Source organism: Belonocnema kinseyi, chromosome 7, assembly GCF_010883055.1.
Source record: "Belonocnema kinseyi isolate 2016_QV_RU_SX_M_011 chromosome 7, B_treatae_v1, whole genome shotgun sequence".
Classification (NCBI taxonomy): Eukaryota; Metazoa; Arthropoda; class Insecta; order Hymenoptera; family Cynipidae; genus Belonocnema; species Belonocnema kinseyi.
This window is the reverse complement of record NC_046663.1, coordinates 107,432,436-107,459,343: the sequence shown is the minus strand read 5'-3', so window position 1 is coordinate 107,459,343 and position 26,908 is coordinate 107,432,436. Positions and strand designations below refer to the sequence as shown.

General features: G+C 33.8%; 1 protein-coding gene across 1 annotated transcript in view; it reads left to right on the top strand.

Moving 5' to 3' along the window:
• Positions 1-26,908, top strand: part of LOC117176603 (pleckstrin homology domain-containing family G member 5-like) — a 447,084-nt gene that overhangs the window by 343,360 nt on the left and 76,816 nt on the right. Inside the window, exon 6 of the mRNA XM_033366856.1 lies at positions 12,554-12,830. Within this exon, the coding sequence (XP_033222747.1) occupies positions 12,554-12,830 (277 nt within the window). The remainder of the gene's footprint in view (positions 1-12,553; positions 12,831-26,908) is intronic.

Here is a 26,908-nt window from a genome sequence, read left to right as displayed (position 1 = left end):
CGCGCGCAACTCAGTCATTTACAGCGTCTCCTACTATATTCACACGGACATAGCCCTGTCATAGTATTGGACCGCATGTCGTTTCAGATCTGGGATCACTGGACAGTCGAGCCCCCCGCTTAACGCTCTTGCATCCAGCACTGGTATACTCCCGTGTAATGTACACAACGCGCCAGTTTCAAGCGAGAAAAAATAATCTGCACTTTCAAGTACAAAAAACACCAACAACAGCCTTTAGATTATGTGATGTAGCCATGATATTCATTTGATGTAGCCAAATTGACAGCCATTTGAGGGACACCGGTGAATACAGGCGAGTCCCCCACTTTCCGTTCCTACCCTCGCGAACCACTATACTACCGTTTTACAAATATAGCACGCGCGCTTTTCAAGCGAGAAATAACACTCCATTTTCAATTAAAAAATACAACAACAAAAAAGATTTTTTCGGGGGGAAAGCGAGCTGAACTGGCTTTAGATTATGTGCTTAAGATATGGCGTTCAACAACTCAACCGTTTAGATTTAGTTTGTCTCTTGCGAATTTGACAGCCGTTTCAAGCGCCTGAAGTTTCAGTTGAAGTATGACTCGAACACATTTAAAAAAATGTTTAAAAATTTAATATAAATTTTGAGTTTGGCTGACCTAAAATAGATAGAATTTTAAATGCAAATTACAGATCATTCGTTCTCCGCTTATCTACCCATTTTTAATTTTGAATTAAAATATTAAACATAACCTCAAATTGACTGAATGTATCATCTGATCGACATTTCATTCCCTTTATCTGTTTTTGGTTAATGTAAGAACAATAAAGTTTAATTTTAAATTCACAAACAAGTTATCAATTCATTTCCTAAATGACCGGAAATAAGTAAACTCCTCAAATATTTACAAATGTTATTTGACATAACCATAAATTGCTGTCCTATTGAACATCTAGATGGTACGTTTAACCATCCATTTTTCTCCGTGTACTGTAATCTAATTTACATGGAAAGTGTAAAAAAGCAGAACGATAGAAATTTTACCAGAATTTTGTAATTCCACTAGAGAGTTAATTTCGAGGGAAGTATAATTGCCGGGCGGGTGTCACTCGACAATACAACAACGCGTTCGCTTATTTTATGAATAAAATATAATATATATTTTAAGTATTGCATCCGTTCCGTCTATATGAAGTTTGGATAAATTCATATTGCCATAAGTGTACATGTTCTGATGCGCGGTTTTATATTTTATGATGCGCAGCCTTCTAAACTTCGTCTCCTATAACTACGCACGTAGGCTAATGCTTATATTTGGTGCATAAGGTGAATAGAATAAGTTCCTCCTTGAGTGTGGTATTTGTGTAGAAACAGAAAAAAAAACGTCTTTTGGACTAGCTGAAAGTATCAGATTTATAAATGGACTTCTTCAATTAAACAATTATAATATTATGTCACTGTTGAAGTTATGTGTCTCTTTATCTCGAGATGGCCTCGGCCATTTTAAATTGACAGTTACATTTTACATGAGGAATGTAAAATTACACTGTATGAAAATGACGTTACGGGTATTTCCCTGTCTGCATGTGATTTTAAAGTATCACATTAATTTTCAACCATTGCAGTAAAATTCCAACGTTAATCACTGATATTTTTACGTATACTGATTAATGCAGTAATTTTCAATTACTTAAAACCCTGTCTTAAAATATAAAGTAAATTTGGTTTAATCCGTTATATCGCTCTTATTATCATCTGACCTAAAAATCGAAACTTTTAGATAATGTAAACTGAAAAACGTATCCCAAAAACAAAAATATATAAAATAAAAGGGGGAATTAGAACATAGGGTGGAAGGCTGTAAAGAAGAAGATGTGAGTTCTATATTGCTCTTTACAGGTTGCCCTTAATATAAAATTACAATATGCATTTCGAAAATAAAATAAGGGCATAAGAGGGCAAAATATAACTGATCGAGGAAAACTACAAAGGGCGAAGAGCTCGGGTTCCAAATCAACCTTGCCCATTTCAAAGAATTTATCCTAAAAACGAAAAGAATATTGTGAAGGGGGAGGCAAAATTAAATTGAAGAACTGCAAAAAACGAAGGAGGGACTTTCAAATCACCGCTCACTGTCTGCGGTCCCCTTGTTTTTGATTTATTTAGTCTAATATTTGAGGTTTTTTGCCTATTATTAATTAAACAATTAACTTTTACTCAATTTTATTCTTAATTTTACATCATAAGGTATACAAAAAAGGTCTTTAATAACAATGAACAATTTACAACTTGGTTCTATGTTTTAAATTCACAAGTATTTTTATTGTATTTGAATAAAATAAAGCAGATTACACTGCATTTTCCATTATTAAAAAAGTTTTAAATATAACTGAAATAAAATAAATAAATGATTTCAAAATTAAAAATGTTAAAACTAAAACATTTTTAAATTGCGAAAATTCCGATATAAACAATATTTAAATATCATTTATGTAAATTTATTTCCAATTTAAAAATCGTGACAATTTTTTAAATTCTCATTAGAGAAGATATTACGTTTTTGTCCCTAAATACAGGACTGTACAGAGATCTTTTTTCGAAAAAATGGCCTGGTTCTTTTTTTTATTGCAATTAATTAACAAAATAATGCATTTTGTGCCCCTGGGAAGTAGCAAAAGGCCACTATGAGTCTACCCATGGTGAAAGAAATTTAGGGCAGATGATTTCCGAATGAAACTAGAGTGTTATTTTTTACACGATACTTAAAACGTCGTAAAACCCAGGATCGAGCTCAAGAGTTGATTGAGTGCCTGTCATGCCTCACTCAACCTTCCCATTGTTAGAGATAAGAACCGGTTGAGAGAAATAAAAAATCATTAAAGTATTAAGGAATTTAATTTCAATATTCAGCATTAGATGCATTTGGTAACGACGAGACGATTTAAAAAAGAAAGAAGAAAATCGGTTAATCCGTTCAATTTCTGTTGAGAGTTTTCGTAACTTATCCTCTATTATCAGATTCTACGATAAAAAATTTGTCCGTTTCGCAGGCACATTCTCATCGCGCGCTACGCGCGCGGCTCGCTTCGCTCGGAAGTTTGAGCACGCCTAGGGCGCGCGACGGTTCAATGTCGCGCTTCGCGCTCGATAATGGGTTACCTCGCGCTTCGCGCTCGGATATTTATTCTTTGCATTTGGAATGCTTAAAAAAAACTTTATCAAAAAGATCTCTCACTAAGTTTCTCAAAGCTCTGTAGGCTTTGACGTACACATTCTCATAGTGACACTCGCGCTGCGCGCTCGATTTCCAACAGACATTTGCAAACAGGTTTTATTGAATTTTTTTCTCGTAACTTTTGTCGTTTTTCCACACATTTTTTTTATTTTATTTGTTTTCAACGTTATTTTTCACGAATAAAACAAAAGGTTCGCGTCCTACCAAGAAGTGATTCTTAACGAAATTGTAGATCTTTTTTGGGATAACAATTTTTGTTAAGTCGTCTTTTTTCGTATCCTACATAGTTTGTCTACAAAATGGAATTTTTTATTTTTCATTATTTTTTTGTGCAATCAAAATTTGAATTTTTGCTTTTTGAAGAAAATCCGAAAATTTGTCAGAATAATCTTGTACATCTTTTAAAAAGAAATGTTTTTCTTCTCTTGACTTTTTTTCATATCGTGCGTTTTTTGGCTTAAAATTTTGATTTTCGGTCGATTTAAAAATTTTTGAAAACGCTATATCTCTGAGAATTTTCTTTTTATCGAAAAAAGTCATAAGGATAAATTGTTTGTTATTTTTAATACTATAAATATTCATATATAGAACTTTCAAATTCAGAAGAAAGTGGTCTAAAAAATTTTCAAAATGCGCTCACTTTTGGAATTTTTATCAAAAATGGCTGGTTAACGAACTCGTCCTTTCTTTTAGGACCTAAAAAAGTGTGCCAAAGATGGATTTTATTCGTTCATTTTTTCGAGAGTTATCGTGTTTACGGACGCACGGCCGGACGGACAGACAGACGCCATCGTGAAAACCTGATTTTGGATTTAGGGGGTCTCGAAACGTGGAGATCCGTTGAAAAACTGTGATGTAAAATTTCTGACAATTCTAATACTTTCTCAATCATACATTATGAGAATGTAAAAATATGGAAGAAAGATGTTACGTATTCTTAAATCGGAAAAATGTGGAATTGCAAGTTATTTCATTTTCAAGATTACACTTGAAGGGTATGCAATTCGCAGCCTTTTCTTCAGAAATTCCTTTCCCATAATTTTCAACCGAAAACTCGAAATTCATGATTTATCTCTCCTTTTTTCTTGAATCTTTGTTTCAAATACAGCTACTTGCTTCACAATGAATGCGCTGTTGTTCAGGACTGATGCACTATTTTATGTCAAACAAGATAGTTACATTTTTATCCGAAAAGATTAATTAATATCAACTGAAGGCATGAAGCTCAAAGCATGAATTTTCAAAAAAACAGTCTGACATTCAATCAAATAGTTGGATATTTAACCAAAAAGATGCTATGTTAACCAAGACGGTTTGTTTATTACAAAAAAGAAAAATTTTAAGACAAATAGTGCACGTTTTTACACTAAAAAAAAAGGATAAATTTTCAATCAAAAATAAAATAGTAAAATTTTTTGTAAAGAAGATCAATTTTCATTTTTAAAAATTACGAATGGGCACTAAAATATGCACTTTTTCAACCAAAATTGTGAAAACTATGAAGAAAAAAGGCGAATTATCTTCAAAAGGGTTGAATTTTCAACCAGAAAATTATATTATTTTAATAAAAAAGTTCATTGTCTACCAAGCAGTTAAAAGTCGTTGTGCCATTTGCTGAGCGCGGCGCCGATATGAGATGTTTGGATGCTCAGCAACATCGGCTCGTACAGCTTCAAAAAACTCATTACTCCGACGTGGACGCTTCTTAATCTTCGGTGTTGGTATTGTCACTGAACCAATTTCTTTGAATTTTTCCACTAAACGGCGAGTCGTCTTTGGATTGGACACATTTATAGTGCGATATTTATCCCTATATACGCGTTGCGTCAGAACAACCGACGACTGATTTTGAAAATAAAATTGCACAATTTCGGCTCAATCTCGCGGTGTGTAGCGATTCATGGTCAAAATTGTACTGGTTTGACGTTTACAACCCGCGCTATTACAATGGCGGCAAGCGGCGCGCAATTTTTAAATTGAAAAAAACTTCGGGTACAACAACAAAAATCACCCTGTATTTAAATTCATACTATATTCTGTCTTTGGGAAGGATACTTTCTTTCAAACCTGACGGGAGGCAGAAAGGAACCAGTCATTCGAAAAGATTTATCACGGCCTATTAGTATACTGCTACAACCAACAGCGACACTTGTTAGTCTTTCTAGCCAAAAACTGCCTTCTGGTGAGCCCAGCTTCACCTCTACGTGTACTCTTCTCACTCGCGTGCAAAAGTGCAACAGCGTACATACTTTAAATTTCGAACGTTTCTGTTTTTATTTGTTAATATTAGACAATTGTTATTAATCAATGTTTACGGTGAATCATAATTTGTTTTACTTTCATAAAAATGAATAATGTAATTAATTTTTAATTAAAAAATGGATCTTCTTGGTTACGAAATTCTTTGTCGTTGAATATATTCATATTTTCATTTGAAAATTCAACTATTTGGTTGAATTTTGGACTCTTGTTAAAATAAATTCGGTTTTGTGAAGATTCGTCTTTTTGACTTAAAAATATATAAAATTGGTAGGAGATAAGAATGTTGGGCAGCATGTAAACTTTATTGTTGAAAATTTATGCGTTGGAAAATTTAACTACTTGGCAGAAGATTAACTTTTTTATTAAAATGATATAATTTTCTGGTTAAAAATTCCACCCTTTTGAAAATAATTCGCCTTTTTTCTTCATAGTTTTCACAATTCTATTGGAAAAGTACATATTTTGGTGCACATTCGTATTTTTTAAAAATAAAAATAGATCTTCTTTACAAAAAATTTTACTATTCCATTTTCGGTTGAAAATTTATCCTTTTTGTAGTATAAAAACTTGCACTATTTGTTTTAAAATTGGTCTTTTTTGTAATAAAAAACCGTCTTGGTTAACATAGCATCTTTTTGGTTGAATATTCATCCATTTGCTTGAATAGCAGACTGTTTTGTTGAAAATTCATGTTTTGAGCTTCATCCCTTCAGTTGATATTACTTAATCTCTTCGGTTAAAAATGTAACTATCTTGTTTGACATAAAATAGTGCATCAGTCCTGAGCAACAGCACATTCATTGTGAAGCAAGCAGCTGTGTTTGAAACAAAGATTCAAGAAAAAAAGAGCGTAAAATTATGAATTTCGAGTTTTCGGTTGAAAATTATGGAAAAGGAATTTCCGAAGAAAAGGCTGCGAATTACACACTCTTCAAGTGTAATCTTGAAAATGAAATAACTTGCAATTTCATATTTCCGATTTAAGAATACGTAGCATCTTTCTTCCATATTTTTTGTCTTAGAATCTTAGAAGAGAGGATAAGTTATGAAAACTCTCAACAGAAATTGAACGAATAAACCGATTTTCTTCTTTCTTTTTTTAATCGTCTCGTTATTATCTAATGCATCTTATGCAGAATATTGAAATTAAATTCCCTAATATTTTAATGATTTTTTATTTCTCTCAACCGGTTCTTATCTCTAACAATGGGAAGGTTGAGTGAGGCATGTCATGCACTCTATCAAATCTTAAGCTCGATCCTGGGTTTTTACGACGTTTTAAGTATCGTCGAAAAAAATAACACTCTAGTTTCATTCCGAAATGATTCGCCCTCAATTTCTTTTACCATGGGTACACCCATGGTGGCCGTTTGCTACTTCCCAAGCGCACAAAATGCATTACATTTTCATTTAATTGCAATAAAACAAGAACAAGGCCATTTTCGAAAAAAAGCTCTATGTATAGTCCTGCATTTAGGCATTTATATTCTGTGTTTGAAATATGAAATTTTGCAATTCAGAATTGTAGAAGAAAAGCTTATCAGAGTAATGCATGGGCTAAATTTCAAGCATGAGGAAGCGCCTTAATCTATCAGGGCCAGCAGCTGTCACTCAGCTTCCTTCACACTTCACGTCGTTGCTAAACTATTTCACTGTCATTTTTTAGCAGTTCCCGTTTTTTTTTTGTGAAAAAGCAGAGACTGTCCCCTTCCTCCTGACACCGCCGAAACCATTGCGGTGTGTAGAAAAATTTTCAAAATTCATTTTTAAAACTTCAAAACCGAATAATCGTATGTTATTAGTAAGCGTCGAGTGCGTAACAAATTTCGCCATTTTTAAGCACCTTCTCCAACGGCCTTAAACATTTTTTGGTTTTCGTATTTTTCGTGACAATCTCAAGCTCTCGGTGCATGAAATAAAATATTCCCTCTATTTCAAAATGGCTAATACCATTGTCTATTAAAGAAAATTCTAAACATGAATTTAAAAAAAACTAATCAAAAACATATTTCAACCTTTATTATTTTTAAAATGTCTTGTAGAATTGACATGTCTCTTTCTTGAGTTTAAATATTACACAATTTTTCTAGATTTCATTTTATTTTGATAGTTACTTGAGATCTCATAAAATCCATTATATGCTCATAAAGTTGATGAAAATCATTTCAAGTCTAGTAAAGTTGAATAAAATCTCTATCAGTTCACATAAAAGTCATAAAATTGTATCTAAGCTCTTAAAGATCCATAAGATAATTTTGAATCTGTTTTACATACAATAACCAATTGCTGTACATATTATTTATTAAATTTTTACCAATAATTTTATTAATTATTTTGCTTCAGTGCAAAAATCTTCGGTTTGTTCGTGTTCTCAGAAATATCAAAGAGCATGAAACTCTTCAAACTTCAAAATTGTTTGAATTCAAAAACCTTTGTTTTGTTTTTTACACCGAAATAATAAATTTTCTACTCATCTTGAAATTAAAAAAAAAATGGACTCCAATTTTTTTCGCACTTCTAAGGGGTTTAAAGATTTATCATCCAAGCGAGAATGACACAGCTCTACGTTCTTATATCACATAACTGCAAGCTCCTTAAATCTCTCTTATTTTTCATAAAAGTTTAAAGTCCTTTTATATGACAAAGACTTGAAAACATAATCATATCTTCTGTTTAATGGATAAATATTAAATTTTCATAACGTATATGTAATTATGTAACGTCAAGCAATATATTGCAGGGAAAAAACTTATGAATGGTGAAATAGCGAAATATACCCAAAGCACTAATAATTGAATCACACACGTTACATTTTATGGGTGAGTAATGGGATTATCTGCTTCGGTGCCCAGTGAGCGTCACTGATACTTTTATATGCTAAATTTTGCGTTTAATTTCTGCAGAAAGGACATATTGCACAGGGTATATGGAATCCCTGACCGTCTATACATGTGCATTTACAATGTACCAATAGCTTCTCCCTTTCTGTTTAATGTTCAGTTGATAGCCTCCACACGTCACGAATGTGACGTGTGCACAATTACAGAAGGCAGACTCGCACTTTACAGCGAATGTATGAATCACTCCATAGAACATAAAATTGAAGGGTTGAAATGTTTCAAACTGATATTTGTCACTTGATTATCGCTGGTAAATTTATATTCTTATTGTTCTTATTGTATTTAAAAAAATATAAAGAGGAGCGTTGGGCAGTACTGGCCACTTACGCTTTTTTATAATTACAAAATTTTGTATCGATGGAATTAGATATATAAATCTTCAATTGCGAGTATAATGTTAGAGCTTCTACTAACAACTCCAAAGTTGTTATGTTGGATAAAAAAGCAATTATTTACGTGAGGACAAAAAAAATATACTTAAAAAGAATGTCGGTTAGCTCCGGCCATTGAGAAAATCGTAATATTTCGACATTTTAGCCTAACTGAACAACGTGACCGACACGAATGGACACGAAATTGCTAGGGCTATCCGACTGTGACATGTTGAAATAAAACTGCTATAAACAAGAGAGAATCCGTGAAGGAGAGTCCACAATAGGATTTGAGAAACCGACGTAGCATTGACTTGACGTAGACTTGACATAGCAGTAGCTTGGACGTGATGCGCGCGCATGCATTTTCAACTGTTTATTTCCATGAATCGTAAAATCGTATAGATAAACAGTTAAAAATACATGCGCGTGCATCACGTCCAAACTACTGCTATGTCAAGTCAATGCTACGTCGTTTTCTCAAATCCTTTTGTGGACTTAGCTTGAAATTATTACACAAAAATTAAAGGCCAAGTTCGAGAATGAATCAATATGTCCCAATTGAAACTAATCTAATGTAACTAATAAAATTAGTTACCACAGATTCTGAAGAAATAGATTTTCCTTTCAGACAACCTTCTTTTCAATTGAAGCATCACGAAATTGAATGATTTCAGATTAAAAATTTAGAAAATAGGGCAATGACAAAACATTAAAAATTGAATATATTAAGATTAGATCATTGAAAATTATTTATAGATAAAATACACAATAATAATTTGTATTATTTATAAAATCTAAAATCTTAGTACATATATTATTATAAACGTAGCAATATTTTTTCAGAATGGGTCGCAACAATTTGCAGACGGCCTGGTACAGCTATAGGTTATATTACAGATTTTTTTTCATACTTCAAGCTAGGGTAGCCGAGAGGCTTTAGGCGTTAGGAATGCGAAACTTATAGGGTTCGAACCCGCGGCGAATAAAAATTTTCATAGAGAGCGATTATAAATAGTGTATAAATAGTTTTATGTGTCCAACAATTGGTTATAATTTTATAGAACTGTTCTCTATAGTTTCGGGACTAGTTCAACACAATGTAAAACAAAGACGATTTTAACTTTTATTAAACTACCCAGCGTATCTTCTAGTATAGGATTAGTTCTATAAAATTTAATGGATAATTTTTTTTCGCGTGCAAAATAACTTGAAATATTACGGAAATGCCACTATGGCTTCTTCTTGCTCTATTTTTGTTAATTTTTCGTCAAATAATTTTATTCTGTACAGTAAAGTAGAGTGTAGAACGTTAAATTCGAAACAAAAACTAAGCCTCTATTTTGACGCCCCATGTGTAAGATTATGAAATTTGTGCACATAAGAGCGCTAAAGTAGGGGCAAAAATCGTATGGGAATATCCTCTACTTTACAACCTTAGCCCCTACAAATATTAGCATGAAGAGTGTCAAAGTAGGGACTATATTTCGACTCGAGATTCCAAGGAATTTTCACACGATTTATAAAAGGTAAATTTTCAGAGATTCTATGAGGTTTCAATGTTTCATGAAAGGTTTAAAACATAATATTTATATATTATATAATGTACTGTACTTGTATATGTATAATAGTATAAAAAGTATTTGTAACAGTCAAAACAGATTTCAGACAGCATTTTTTTTTATAATTCGAAAGAGAAAACTTACTTAAAATATTCTTTGAACTCCCTACATCCGCCCTAAAATAACCTCACGTAATTAATGAACGCTCCTTTCAGACTCTATTGAAATTCTTTACACTACTTGTTGACTCACATGCCTGACTTAAATTGCTTTCTACTGCTTTATACCTAATGTAAGTGGATTCCGAGTATTTATATTGGATTCATTTACAACTATCTTTAAATTGTCCATACTACTTACATTAGTGTAACGAACACCTAGATAAAACTGACTTGTACTACTTAATTCAAATTAAGGCTAACTAAAAAATTATTTACTCAGAATTGCTTGGAATGGTCTGCGCTTCTTATTAGTCTGACACCTGATCAAACCGACTTGTACAGTGAGAAAAAAATACTTCTGAATCAATGAAATATTGGTTCGAAGCATCAAACGGTGCTTTCGCGCTCGGTCAAATGAATATTTAATCAATTCAAAAGCATTCCCTATTGATGCTTATTTTCTTGATTCAAATAAAATATTATTAAATTATAAAAAAATTGATTAGACTCATCTGAAAATGTCCTGGACCTAATTGTAAAATATTATAAAGTTAACTACAGTGAAATTTGAAGAAAACGACATGTCCTATAAATTTATAGCATCATGCTCTTTAAGTGTAATGTGCGATGCTATCGTTTCAACAGTAGAAAAATTTAACTGTATAGTACACTGCCATAATCTATTAGCAGAAATTTCCGATTCAAAGACAGGAAATATTGATTTAAATGCAAAAAACATTTGTATTCCAAGAGTTAAAAGAATCTAAATCTTATTCAAATTATGAATTTTGTTTTTAAAATACCTATTTTCGATGATAAGCGCCAACGCTACATAATTGGATTAAAGTCTGGTAATTTATGTTTCAAAATACCAATTTTAGATCGAACACTCCAACATAACATCAATTTGTTGAAGAATTCTGAATACTCTGAGAAAACATTAATTTAACCTGGAAAGGATCACAAATTGCAAATACTATTTAACCTATAATGATTTTTGTTTTAAACCACTCATGTTTCATGTGGAAGTCTAGCGAAGGCTAAAATTGTTTAAAAATGAATGAACCCTTAAAGTCTAAAGATTTTTATTCAAAAATATCAATTTTTGGTTTAAAACAATGCTTATAAAACCTAAAACGTAAATTATTTTTAAAAAATCATCTTTGCAATCTAATAATAATTGTTTATGAAAAATAACTGTTGCCGGTGTAAAACGCCCCATAACCTAAAATTATTGAGAATTGGAATTGATGATGCTTTTTGTTTAAAAATGCTAATTTCCGGTGAAAAAAAAAACAATAAAACATTTTTATAAATTTTAGGTCTACTTCGAAATTTTGTATTTTATAACTATTCTTTTAATATACTTATTTGCAGCAAAAATCACTAACATAAAATATATGTATAATATTTCAAATAATTTAACAGATAATTTTAAATATTTTATTTACCCAAGGAAGCATATTAGAGAAACACCAATTTTGCCCTATTCACACAATGTTTTTCATGATTTTCCTTATTAAAAGGGATTGTTTGTATAGATTTAATTTCCAAAATTTAAAATTAATATAATTTCGAATAATAAAAGACCAATCAGGCTTTCAACAACAATGATTATGAGATTTTTGAGACATATCGTTACACCAATTTTGTAGATAGAATAATAGAAAATATTAAATAGACTAAACATTTGCATTTTATATATTGCGTTCTATCGATAAATTACGCCACGTTCCTTTTGAGGGGGGGGGGGGTTGAAATTACATTTTTAAATTGAAAATAGTCACATTTTCCGGATGAGGGTAGAAAAAGTATAAGAAATCCCATAACTTATTTTTTAAAGAGCCCCTCAGGGGTCATTCACAAAATACGTAATGAATTCAGGGGGCGGGGGTGTGCCTGTGAAAGTAGAGGTGTTCAAAATGCCTGAAATATGTATCATGTATTTTGTGAATGACCCATCAGTCTATTCTGCTTTAAGGACATTTTTAACAAAATAAAACAAAAACTATTTTTTCGCATTTTTATAATCTTATTTTTTTAGTGCTCTTTATGAGATGGTTTTAATTTTTTTAGAGTTATCGTGGACGAAGTGGGCGCTTCTTCAGTGTTTCGACGGAGGACTCAAGTGTTGATTCTGAAGTGGGAACCGCAGCAACCATCACTTCTGGTAAGAGTTCTACTGGGGCTGCAGCTCTCAAAGCCAGTAAGCAACGTTGGAGCGGTTTTTTCACTAACACAAAGGGAACCAAGATGGAGTCACTGGTTGAGCAACTCAACAGTTATACGAAGCATGGTGTACCTCGACTTTCTGATATTCAATTACCTTATGACCTTACAGTCAACGAAGAAGGTTTGTGTTATCTTTTTTTTTCATAATATTCTTTTTATCTACGTGGATGTGTCAAATCTTCCCAAAAAAATTGGGGGAGCTGGAAAAGTGGATTCATTAGTCGCCTTGAAAATTCAGAACGACTAGTCAAGCTTATGAAAAATATTTGACTTCTCATCTCAGATTTTGGGACAACGAGTAACTTCGTACTCATTATCGTGATCGTAAATAATCATTTTATTATCATTTTTTTTATAACTTTGACAAATGAAATTCTTACAAAAATTAAGAGCGCGAATCGTTCATAGTTCATTGATTTCTCGTGAATTCACATTGAATTCCTTTTAAATTCCGTTGAATTCCTTTCAAAACCTTAAAATTCTTTAAAATTCCATTCAACTCCGCAAAGTGGTCAAAAATCTCAAAAAGCTGGCCATAATTATAAATTATTGTTATTTCGCGGTAAATTTCCCTACTCGGAGGTCTTGAGGTCGCTGATCATGAATATTTTATTAGTTTTTGAAAACAATATGGCGGCTACAAAATGGCGGCTGATATTCATGCAATTCAATTTTACTCGAATGAAAATTACGATTTGTAGGTTTCTGGGAGCGCAATTTAATCTTGATATTATTATGGCCTTACGAAAAAATAAAATGGTGAGTACAAAATGGCGGATAAAGGTTATGGATCCCGTAAAAAAAACCAACAAACTGGCCATAAATGTTGTAATTTCTAAGAAAGTTAATAGGGCATTCAAAATGGTGGATACAAAATGGCGTATGAATTTTGTGTTTTAATGAATCTTTTTAGGACAAAATGTCTCTTTTAGGGTGTTATAAGACTGTGTATCACGAATGCGATATTTCTTTTACGAGAAAATTTATCAATTTATTCATCAAACTGTCTTAATAGTTTAAAACTCACAAATTACAATAGAAAGAAATACGTACTAATCACTTTCATCTTCAGTGTCACTGCAGACTGCTTCCTCTGCCGATGAAGCTAGCTCATTTGTGATTTCGAGCGAAAGTTCTTTTAACAATTCGATTGCTTCAGGCTACAATGATCTCATTTTTTGGCTGCAGTTTCGGCAGGCTTGAAATAAGAGGATCAGAATTGATTAACAGTCTACGAAAAATGTTATCCATAGTTTTTTCTCTGCTACATTTTCGACTGAAATCCTGGTGGAACTTTTTGATTAATTTATTACAAGATTCCTGGGCCTCTTCAGACATTTGTCCTATAGGCAACAAGGATGTTTCAATTATATGTGACCCGTGTATCAAAATTTTATTGACACTTGTAGGCATGTTATACCATGGATATAATTCAACAAATCTACGAGCAGTTGACAAAGCGTATTCTTCCATCTTTATAATGTTAATATCAAAGTCGCACGAAATAACCTGAAGTATTACATGAAACCTATCAGTCAAAATTTTGTCTATTCCGGTAATGGACGCCGAGACTTGAGAGTTTTCGAAAAAACGGCGCGCCGTATTACCATCATTCAAGCTCCCATATCTTTGTTTTGGGACATCTACTAGGAGTCCTAATTGCTGCCGAAAACCAGTTTGAATATTTTTTTTCGAGCTTCCATTTGAGCTTTGTCGTCTTTCCGACATTGCCGACTTTTCAAAACTAACTTGTACGAAATCTGCAGCAGGCACTCGAAGAAACGAATCCACGCATTTAATGATGAAATACCGAATTCTAAATGTTCGGTGACTAATTTTTTTTGCACGATTTCATCGATGTTGTTAAATTGTTTTGATATACATTTGCAAAGAAAGCAACGTTGAGCAGAAGTTGTATTTGATAAGGAATTGCAAACTTTTCCGTCAATCATTGTAAGTACGATTTTGTAAGTAACATTTACTTGTTTACTATTGAAAATTGTTTGAAAAGGCTGCAAATTTTTTTCTTGATCTTTTATATGATCAACTTGTGCTCTCGTTGCTTCGGCAGTTTCATGCAAGAATTCTAATTTTAACGGCATGCAAAATCTAGGAGATGAGGGGCGTGGATTTTTCCACAGAACCTTGGTATTACTATCATTTTCAATCGTAAAAAGAAGCTGCAATGGTACAAGGGAAGTAACAAATATGCTGGCATCAATTTTAGTTCCATCATCGTCATGAAACTTTTGTTTAAATGTACTCTGCCCCGAAGTACTATCACATCCCCATTTGCAGAACAACTGAAAATTAATTTTTTTTATCTGAAGGTAGAGTTTCGAGAACATTAGCTTCCACTAACAACAAACGTTCTACTATGTGATCTAATATTGATTGAAATGAAATTTCTGCACTAGATTCGGTAACGATAACTTCCGCTGTTGAAGGATAACATCTTTTTTTAATCTCTAAAACCTGATAGTAGGGGGGATACAAAGTACAATTTTTTCGAACACTGAAAGATCTTATGCCAATATACTAAGATTTAGATAAATGATTTCCAATTATGAGCGCAACGCCTTCATCTGCAGAGAGAGTTCCTTCGGAATTCATTTGAAGATATTTCTTGTAATTTGATGCTTCTGAAGGGCTTCCTGCTGTAACATCTTTCAACAGTTTCGCAACACACACGACTCATCTGCGTAGCATAGCCTAATTCTTCGGGAGTATACTGTTCACAAATATCTTTCGTCGTTCTCCTTTTTGTCCGGTCACTTACTCGTAACTCTTAAAAAGAAGATTTCGACAAGGGGCAGCCACTGCTTCCTGTTGAAGACCTTGACTCGGATTCATTATCACCCGCGACGTCCTTGTTATCGTCATTTTCAACACCAAGAAGAACCTCATTTTTAAGCCACACATCATTGTTTCTCAACAAATCTTTCTCGGTCCGATGAAAATCTTTCCATTTTTTTTTCAAATCGGAAATCAATTTCTTGAGTCTATTTTTACACTCATCGTTTAAGGTGTATGAAGTACCGAGTTTTGTGGAGAGTGAACGTTCTATAATCTCAAAGCAGCTATTAGCGCTTTCAAAAATGTTGTTCTTGATGAGCTGGAGCAATTCACTCCGTGTTAAACAAATGAGTTCTTTTGTGTTGTCATGTTTAGTATCTAGAAAAAAAGTGTCATCGAAATTACTGAAAGTTGCAATCAATGAAAGGAACGCTTTTTGTAAAATTAAACGTATCGAATGTAATTTAAAACTTGTTTTTCCATTCCCACACAGCCATGCTCAATTTATATTTGAATATTTTTGAAAAATTATTTAATATATTGACATGATAATCTTATATTTTTGCCATACAATTTTCATTGAAAATTTGCACTTTATAAACAGATAAATATTTTGCAAATGATTATTATAATTTTTCTGCTTATTTAACAAATATATTTGGATACAGTCGACAAAATACTTTTATGTATTGAAAAAATAAAAATTTTAAATAAGGAAGTATATATTCGGTGCACTGTATAACGGGCATTTATGGGCGTAACTATACGTTTCATAGAAAAAAATTCCCCGAGCGCAAAGCGGCAACTTCCGGCAGCTTAATTTTTTATATGTTTTGCAGAAGTTCGTTATTTATTATTGAGATAAAAGAATACGGCCCGATCTATCAAGACTTTTTTCTAAACTCTGTTTTTATCAGCGTAAGTTTATCGTCAACATTTGAAAACTGCAGTCAATTACTTAAACATATTTCATATTTATCTTTGTCAAGCACTTTGATAGTTTATATAGCTGAAAGTACTTACATTTTCGTGAACAATCCATGTTGTGGCATCCAAATTGGTCTCTCTATTCAAAAACTGTGAACTTTTGAAAAACTGGTTTTATTTGTCGCGACGTGTTTGACTTTTTGACGCGTTTGACGTGTATGAAACAGAGAGGTTGAAGTTGGTTCTAGCAACATGTGTTTTAACTAACGATGTTGAACACGGCTAGGGGTACTACTACTGATACTGGAATTTTCGAATAGCGAAAAAAAAAAATTTCCATTATGGCCAACTTTTCATGATTTTTGACCACTGTGCTCCGTGGTAAGTATTTTTTTGAATTTTATCAAATTAATTTAAGTTAATCGAGATATAGTTGAATATACCACAAATTGCCTCGAATTCATTGGAGGGGCTTTTAATTCAGTTCTAATTATTTTTTTATTTCCTTGATTACACCTTTAAATTTTTTTGGAAACTAAGATTTTTTTCAATGTCGAATACAGATAGTCTAGTTCTTCGAGAAAAATGTGTTTCAAATAATTGTTCTCAGTATTCAGTGGCTATAGGTTTGATTTACTGCGTTTTACTGAAAGTCGGTGTCATTTTCATAGATGGCAGTTGCTCCCAGTGGGAATAACTACGAATTTTACTATCTATCTATGCTATCTATGATATCTATATCTATATATTTCGAAATTAGATTGAATAACTGTTTTTCGAAAAAAAAACTGATATGAATGTGGAGAGTGCTATCAGCTCACATGTTATATATTTTGCCTTTAAATATCAAATTTACATAATTCCGGTAATTTCGGGTAATTAAAAGTATAATTTTACCAAATCGAGCCCAGATTAAAGTATCATTTCTTATCGAAAATCAAAAATCTATGTTATATCAGATCACGAAAATGCCGATATGTCCTAAACTGCGATCGACAAAATGGCCTCTAATCATGCGGAACGTTACTATTTATATTCTGAAATTATATTTTCTTTCCACATGTTTTCAAGAACCCCCCCCCTCTCTTATTTTCAACTTAAATAAAAACTGAATTAATAGAATCCAGTAAGAAAATCCAACTATTTTTCGTTAAAAGTTAATTCTTTTTAGTAGATACTATAATATTTTTAGTTTATAATTTTGGTAGAAAAGTCATCTTTTGTGATTAATAATTTAATTTTTTGTTGATTTGGAGTTTTAACTGAGTTATAAAAGATTCGTTTTTTTGAGTTAAATATTTTACCTTTTTTGGTTGAATTTAAATTTTTTTGTTTAATAAATCGATCGTCGCTTAAAAGTCAAATATATTCTCATACAATTGGCGTTTCAGCCAAAAAAACTTAACTCTTATGTTACGAATTAATTTTTTTGTGTTGAAAATTCATCTTTTTGTTTGAAAATTGAACCCTTTGGTGAGAATTTAATATATTTAGACTCTAAATCTTAGGAATATGGTGCCAACCCTATTATATTATTGTTTATTAGAAGTATTCGTTCCCCTATTTTCCCCATTATCTTGAAAAATCCATCTATTTCTCATGTTTTGAGAGAATTGGGGACTGTGATGTATGAAATCACTTCTCCAATCATTAACATTATATATTTTACCTTGAAGTTATAAAAACTTTAATTCTTTTAATTTTAATAATTATTATCACAAAGCCTTCAAAGTAATTGAAAATGTTTTGTAATCTTTTTTCAATTTTCTCTTTGAATTTATTACAAAACCATCATGTAAATTTTCACAAAAATCTTAAGAACATTTTTTTATACTCTTGATACCCTGCGGAATTTTGTTTACCAAGATTTTTTTTTAATTCAAAAACTGTCTCAAAGTTTTCCATATTCTTTTTTCACATATTTTGAAGTCTTCAAAACTTAGAATTATTATTTTAAAATAATAACTTGGCCTGGTAGGTGTTTGAAGGTCACGACCGCTCAGTTCGGGTAAGTGAGGTTAATTTTTAGAGTTAACAAAAAACATTACCCCAGGGGTTTTTGAAAAAATTCACATACACATACTTATTGACACACACACTTATACACATATACATACACACCTACTCATACACACAGATTCAGCCATAGCGATCTCAAAAACCCCTTAGGTCGTCACTTTCAAACGGATGCCAGTTTAGGGTCAATGTCAAAGTTTAAACTATCGACAATGCATGATACTTGAATAAGTTTGTCCGCTATGGAATATTACAATAATGCTATTCTTATAGCCATCAAAACATTCTTTGAGTTAAAATAAGCTTAGGGCGACCTTTAAGGTCATCCGGTACATATGACCTGACTGCATATTTGAATGTAATATTTTCCGCTGTTTCGATTTCCGGTGTTCAAAAGGGACGTTTCGATTTTTTTAAAAAGTTATATATTTATATATTATATTTTCCTAGCTTCTTATGGCGACAAACACCGAACATAGTTGTAGTAAGTGCGGTTCAAAGCAATAAAACGCGCAGAGCTCCCGACAATGGATCGACCAATAATGCCGACCACTCTAAAGCTGGTCCACTTTAAAATGGACGGAGAGATAAAATCACAACTTGCTAGAGTGCTACGATGCGAATATCGGCCCTGAACGCGGTTACATGGCACGACTGCATGCTCCGTGGTGCGAGAAACACCTGGAGCTATCGCACTTTTCGCATCAACGTCTGCGAAACCATGCCGAACTATTCCAAAAGGGGCTTTTGTAAGCGGAGTGCCTACTCTACCACAACCAGAACAAGCTGGAAACAGAAAATGATAGGCGACACGAAGCCCAACCGTGGGCAGGCATCCGATAGAGGAAGAGCGATGCTTTATGACTCGGAGAAACTTTAACATCCAGGTTTCTCTTAAGCCTAAAGATCTGGCTAAAATGGATGACGAGCTTCGTGGAAATTTTTCCGAAGAATCCGACCTCTGGACTATCAATCGTTTTGTATATAATGCAGTAAGAGCTTTGGCCGATGCGACAGTACGCGACCCGCTTTCAGTGTGTGATTGATTACATAACATCTGGCAGGAATTTCACCGATAAGTTTCAAAAGTGCGCGCGCGAACTCCGGATCCGTTATCACATACTTAAAAACTCAAAGCTGCTGAGCATCAGGCAGCATATTATTGAGAGACTACCGATATTATCTGACGCTAAGAGAGGTCTAGAGCGGAGAGAGAGGTGCGTCAGAGAAAACCAAAAGTTTTTCTCTGACCCATCTCGACTCTTCGAAGATGCTCCAGTTACTGTGGACCCCCGCCGAAACCATAGGATGTCGAAGTATTTTGAAGAGAAGTCTACAAAGTACAAAATAGACTGGATGAAGACTCGGAGAACATCAGTAGCTTCAAGGAGCTGTGTAATGCGCTCATAACACCTGAAGAAGAATGCCCTTCCATCACTACCGAGGAGGTGACAAAAGTATTAAGAGGTATTTCAAGTAGGCAACATCAAGCTCATGTAAAGGCTCTTAAAAAGAAATGTGGTGCTTACCCATTCTTACATTTTATTATAATTAAATTTTGGAACATTTTTGATAATTTTTGGATCGCGAAATGAATCTAGAACAAGCGATAAAAATAAAACTGTCAGAGCTGTCACTTCATTCATCGCCAGCTTCCACCATTTTGTATTCGTCACTGTTCCTTACTGAAAACATCGGTATCTCTCCATCTCTTTCTAAGCATGTGTGACGGCGCTTGCACATCCATTTTGTTTCTAGCCTATAATGTTGAAGCTCGCACCCGAACGCCACTGTTCTACTGCGAGGTCCAACATTGTATATACAGATCTACGCACGCCACTTGAAAAGAGAGAGCTTCGGTTCAATCCGCAAGCAGTAGAATACGCTCGTTTTGTGCGGCTACCTCAAAAAACTTTTTTTTATGCGGTACAATTTTATTTATAATCCATGTCCAGTTGTAATTTACATGTCTAGCATTTGACTCACCTTAAATTAGGTTAACTTACGTACATTTTCTCTGAATTCAGTGTGCACTCATCTCTTTAATTTAATTTACCAAAGTTTCTGTACTTTGACATGTCAAATATCCGATTTCAAATGAAGTATCAATTTCGAAGCTATATAATCATCATTTTTCTCAAAACATCAGCATTTAAGTATTTAATACTTGAAATTAATATAATTACGAATCTTAATTATAAATTTAAAAATGAGAAAATTATTAGATACCTAAAATAAAATCTCAAATGTTCTAATTAATCAAAATTCTCTGCTTCAAATGTTTTTGAATGCAAATTAGCTAAAAATCCTCTACACCTTAGTCTTCTGAACTTAAATCCTATTACAGTGATCACTTCCCGATTAAATTCAATTAAAGAGCTTTTAATTAAACACGTAGCCTATTAACATGTGGGCTATGACACAGTTTCATAGTTTATGAAATATTGAACCTAGAGGGTAAGAGCACTAATTTTTAACACCTTAGCCCTATTATTGGCATGCCAAAAACCGAAGTGAATTTATTTTATTTTAGATACATAGCTCATGTTACTGAATAATCAATATATGCATTATATTTAAAAATGATGGTAGAATTAAGTTAATTGAGTTAAAAAGTGCTAAAAGAATGTATTATCTATAAAATCAGAGAAAGGTTCCCACAATTGGGGATGCCTAGAATTGGCGCTCTTACTTATTCCGACCGTTATCGAGTTGTGGTCCGTAGTCAAGAAAATATCCGAATTGCGGCCCGCGGTCACTTTTGTCTTGGTTAAGTTTCATCTCGACGTTTCTCCTCCCACTCCACCACCAAATGAATAAGCTCATGAATAGAGAGAAGGGAGGGGGTTATAAGGAGTGGAGATTAAATCATCGAATTTCCGAAAAACAGTTCCGTTAAGTATTTACAATTTTTGTATTGCATAATAATGTGTACATACCTCTTGCGTCTTTCCTGCTTATTATTAAACAAATTAATTAGTATAAAGTAGCATTTTCTTATTTAATATCAGAATATAAAAAAGTAATTTGGTATTCGATCCTAAAACAGATTATGTAGACTTGGAACTTGTCATTCATTCTGCTGTACGTAAAGTATTTCCAAATTGAAGTACAAAATGTTGTCGGTTTCATTTGATTCGAATTCGTCCGTCAAGTTTCACGTGCATTTTTACTAGTCTAGGTTATTTCACTTTATTTCACAAGTTATTTCACGTGACAGCTTTCACTAGCTTACTTATTTATTTTTTGTTTATATTTTTAGTAATATATGTTTAAAGACATCGATTAAGTATTTACGTAATTGACGTCCTTTTCGTTTTTGCTTTTTGGCTTCCTTAGTCTTAGTCTAATTCTTTTTTTCAATCGATTTTTTCTCATTCCTAATCTCTACATGCCTGTGATGTTAACGCATAGATGCCTTTCTCCTTCGTCTGCCTTCCTTTTCTTTTTGGGGTTAGAGGGAAAGGCAAATAATCATGCATATTTCTGTTTTTCACAGATTTTAAAGCAATATCTTGTACATGTTAGGTTGAATTAGCTTTTTATGTAAAATCTGCAGGTTCGTGTAATGTTTCATCAATTGCATGCTAACCTGGAAACTGATTACAAAACACTTCTTTTCCTCTACACTATTCAAATCGGCCTTATTATTATTTAACACATTTTCAGAAGTGTTAAAATTGCATCCGAGACTTTTTTTATAAATGTAAACCAGGCAGTAATTTTTTTGGACAGACTAGTCGTTAGTGATACATTACATATATCATTAAATATAATGACTTACTTAATTTTTACGAGTACAGCTCCAGTAATTTACTTTAAAATACTGTTTTTGCCTTTAATTCGCTTTCATTGTGAATTTTAAAAAACAACAAACGAATATAACTATACTTTTTCCGATTGCCAAGAATAGAAATCATTGCAAGAGCATACAATTCGATGCTTGGCAGGGGGTGCCAAGAATTGCATACAGTGCTTCAGATTGAAAATCGATTGGCACCCCCTATTATTTATTAAATAAATTATAGTTATATATTAGTTATTTTTTTATTAGCAATTTTAAGATTTCCTCGAAATGTGCCGAAAAGAATACAGTCACTCACGTTAATGAATACGTAGCTAGAAGTAAATTAAAAACAGCAATTATCTAAAGATATTCTTTAGCTAACCTGAAAATTCTTGGCAGTTTGGAAACAAGGCTGAATTTTTTAATTTCAGAACACACAAGTTATTGTTTAGCGTAAGATGAATGCATGTTATTACGAAAAAATGTCTGCATAATTAAAAAAAAGAGACAATTTGCTATTCGTCTCTATTGTCTTATTATTTAATAAAATTTTGAGGAGGGTGCCAACAGTTGAGGGGAGGAGGTGCCAAGAATTTGTGCTCTTACCCTAATAGCAGCCAGTCCTAAGTATGGAAAAATGTGAAGGAAAAATGACAGTCGCCACTTGCATAAAATCATTTGAAGTTAAGGAGAAAAGTGTCGAGTAAAGAGGGTAAGGAGAACTGTAGGGGCACGGCTGTCTTGAATCGACCGCGGACCGCAACTCGGCTGTACGGCTTATTTCTTATGAAAAGCACTTAAGAGATAACGATAGGAAGGATTTAGTTTGTCTTCTCAAGTGTAACCCAAGTTAAAATGCTTCGACTTAAGTTCGACTTGGTTATGACTTAAGTTCATCTCCAAGACATCGATGTCTGGCTGCGTCTCAAAAAAAGTCGAGACATAGGCCTTCGTCTAACTTTTATGACCAATATAGGTAAAACGGCGTTTACTTGTCTCAAGTCGAGCCTTGTCTTGGCTGAGATCGTCAAACCTTTTTCGGCTTATAAATGAGATTAAACTTGATGAATAAAAATTTTTTAATTTTTAATAACAACATTTTCGGTATCATCGTCAAACAAGTACAATACAAATGAAAATCTGTGAATAAGTTGATTAAATATATATATATATATAATACCTTTTATGACAGTCAGAATGGCCCTTTTTGTTAGGACAGGTATACACTCGAAGTTATTAACCGCTCGTGTTGGAGTCATAAAAATTTCGACTGCAGAGACATTTGTGTCTTCCAGAAATAGGAACTTGTCCCTAAGACATAAATTGAAGTCCGGCTCCGTCTTAAAACTGAGACATGCTCAAGTCGTACTTTTCGATTCCAGCATGTCTCGCTTTAGGCAATTCAAGTCGAACTCAAGTCGAAGCATTTTTACTCGGGAAGTCACTAGAACATATTTAAGGGGGAACACCACTGTGACTGGTAAAAAAAATAGATTTTTTTTGCATTTTCTTAAAGTATATATATTTCAAAATATGTAGAAAAATTTTTAACTTAAAATTTTGAAAATTGACGAAGTTATACTCCACATCTACTGTGTGCAACGAAAAAATTATCACATAAAAACCGCCGAAATCAAGCTAATACATAAAAAAATATTCAAAAAAAGGTTAAAACAGTGCTCCAAATACTGAAGATGAACCATCATATGGCCCAGGAATAGACAGTTTCATGTAAGTATTAATATTTCGCATATTATTTCAACTTGCGCTATCACACATGCAATGAAAACTTTAAACGCGTTTTTCTCAAAACGACTTTTTTTAATACGGTGACATCGATTTTCCGAAATCTAATGAACCGATTTTAATTTATTTTTGTTTCTTGAAATTTTTGTACTTATATTGACTAAGGTTGTACGTGGCTGTTTTCAAAATTCTGAAAATTAATATTTTTTAAGTCCCTAAACAGAAAAAAAAGTGTTTAAAAAATGAATTAATTTTTCAAACCGGCGTCATTTTCTCAAAAAAATAAAATAAACTAAACCGCCACGTAAAACGATAGCGATTGTTGCACACATTAATAACATTTTTGGTTTTTTGCTTTCAGATGATTTTCCATTGCTGTATCTTTCCCACAAGGAGGGATCATTTTTTTATTACATGATTACATTCCTGTATATAACTAATGCAATTTTTAATATTTTTTAATAAAAATTTGTGTAAATATAGCTGAATATATCAGTTTCTCTCTCACCTATCTCGACTCTTCCAAGGCCCTCCAGATTCTGTCGAACAGCCGCCCAAACCAGAGGAGGCCGAAGTATTTTTGAGGGAACTCTACGAAGTGCAGCATAGACTGGGCGAAGACTCAGAAAATATAAATAGCTTCAGAGAGCTATGTGATGCCCTCATAACACCTCATAAAGAATGCCCACCCATCACTACCGAGGAGGTGAAAAAAGTATTAAGAGGGATGAAGAACTATTCCGCACCGGGACCAGATTGTATCAAAACCTTCTGGTGGAAGAAGTTTCCTTCAACCCATCAGCATTTGGCTTGTATTTTCACCTCATATTTAGAGTCGAAAAAGCCGATTCCGTAGTGGTTGGTGGAAGGGCGCACAATGCTCCTGCCGAAAATAGGCAACTTAGCTGACCCGCAGAATTACAGGCCAATAACTTATCTGAACAGACTTTATAAGATATTCACAGCTATTCTAAATGATAGAATTGTTCGGGCAATTGAACCTGTGTGGCAAGAAATGTATGAACAACGAGGATCAAAGAAAGGCGTAGTCGGATGTCGGGAGAACCTGCTCATCGATAGATGTGTCTGCAAAGATGCAGCATTCTACCAGCGTGACCTATCGATGGCCTGGATTAATTATCGTAAAGCTTTCAATTCGACCTCCCATAGACTTATCATATGTCTTTTGGAAATCTTAAAGGTTCATCCCCAAATAGTTAGGAGCATAGAGAGATTGATGCTGCTTTGGAAAACCAGATTTACTATCTCATCTGGAAAAAATCGTGTGACAACTAACAAGCTCACCTTTCAGAGAGGTGTCTTTCAGGGCGACACCATGAGCCCACTCCTCTTTTGCCTTACATTATTGCCACTATCTCTAGCACTTCGCCATTCTGACGGGTATTCGTGCAGCAAACCTGCAGATCGAAAGTACAAGGTCACTCATGTATTTTACATGGACTATCTTAAGATCTATGCTAAAAATAGAGAGCAACTGCATCTAGCTCTGGGGATTGTCGAACGATATACTAAGGAAATTGGAATGGAATTTGGGTTAGACAAATGCGCCAAGGTTTATTTGAAGCGAGGAAAACTTAATGGCATCCCTGAAGATCCTGAGCTTGTTGATAGAAGCGCCATACGACACCTTTGCGCTGGAGAGACTTATAAATACCTGGGCGTGCCACAGAGCCGCTTTCAGGATGTGACATCTATAAAGGCTACTCTCCGAAGCAGATACAAACGTCTCATCCGGCTGATTTGGTCTTCCGAACTGTCGACGAGGAACAAAGTATCTGCAACGAACATGCTTGCCGACCCGGTAGTGCTTTATTCATTTGGAGTAGTTCCATGGACGAAGAACGAACTCAGATTCCTTGATATCGGGACAAGAAAGGTTATGCACATGAATAAAAGCATGCATCTTAAGTCTTCCGCTCCGCGACTGTAAATCTCACGCCGTCAAGGTGATCGCGGAATATTGAGTCTTAAATGTCTTCACAACAGGATTAATCTGGGTACAGCACATAGAGTTGCAAGTGGAAGAGACCCTCTTCTTAAAATGGTCAGGAATCACGGAGAAGTGGGCAAAGGATGTTTCTGTACAAAGCAGCGGAGGAGGCTGCTGAAACACTCGGACTTAACTTCAGTATTAGGCGTGAGCAAAATGCATCAAATCTTATATCGAGTACTCACTCCTGAAAGCCGGGATTAGGAAAGCACAAGAGAAAAACTTTCGTGAACAGCACCTCGATAAGAGGATGCTCGATGTCTTCCACAGAAATGTAAACGATCAGTCAATGTATTGTGAGCTAACGTTTGCTTTTCTTAAATCGCCCGGATTGAAGTTTGGTACGGAAGGTTTCATTTTGGCATGCCAAGACGGTGTGCCGCATATACTGGAACTTTATATTCTCGAAAATTGTTTCTGTTGTTCACTCGAGGCCTGACATGGTTTTTCTTGACTTCGAGAAGCGAACCATGTTCGTTATCGAATTTTCGGAACCAGCTGACAAAAACATTATAGCCAAGGAGAATGAAAAGAAAGAGAAGTATCGAGACCTTAAAAGGGAGTAGCAACGATTGTACCCGGAATATTCTGTTAAACTAATCGTCCTTATCATCGGCGCTCTTGGAGGTGCCAAGCTTGACTCACTAATGGCCTAAAAAGCATCCCTGCGTGTCAACAATATGCTAAAACATTTGCGGGAAAAATGCAGAAGGCGGTAGTCCTTGGGTCGCTCCGTATTCTTAGGGTGCACGAGGCTTTTGCTGGATCGTCGTATTGATTCCGTTACAGACTGTAACCACCAATCTAATGGTCGTGAGACGTGGTTGTGGCTGAAATTTTACCGCAATTTCGCTGGGAGCGGGTGAAATTTTTCAGATTAGCACCCGCTCCCGGCGAAATCCTGCGGTTGTCCTTA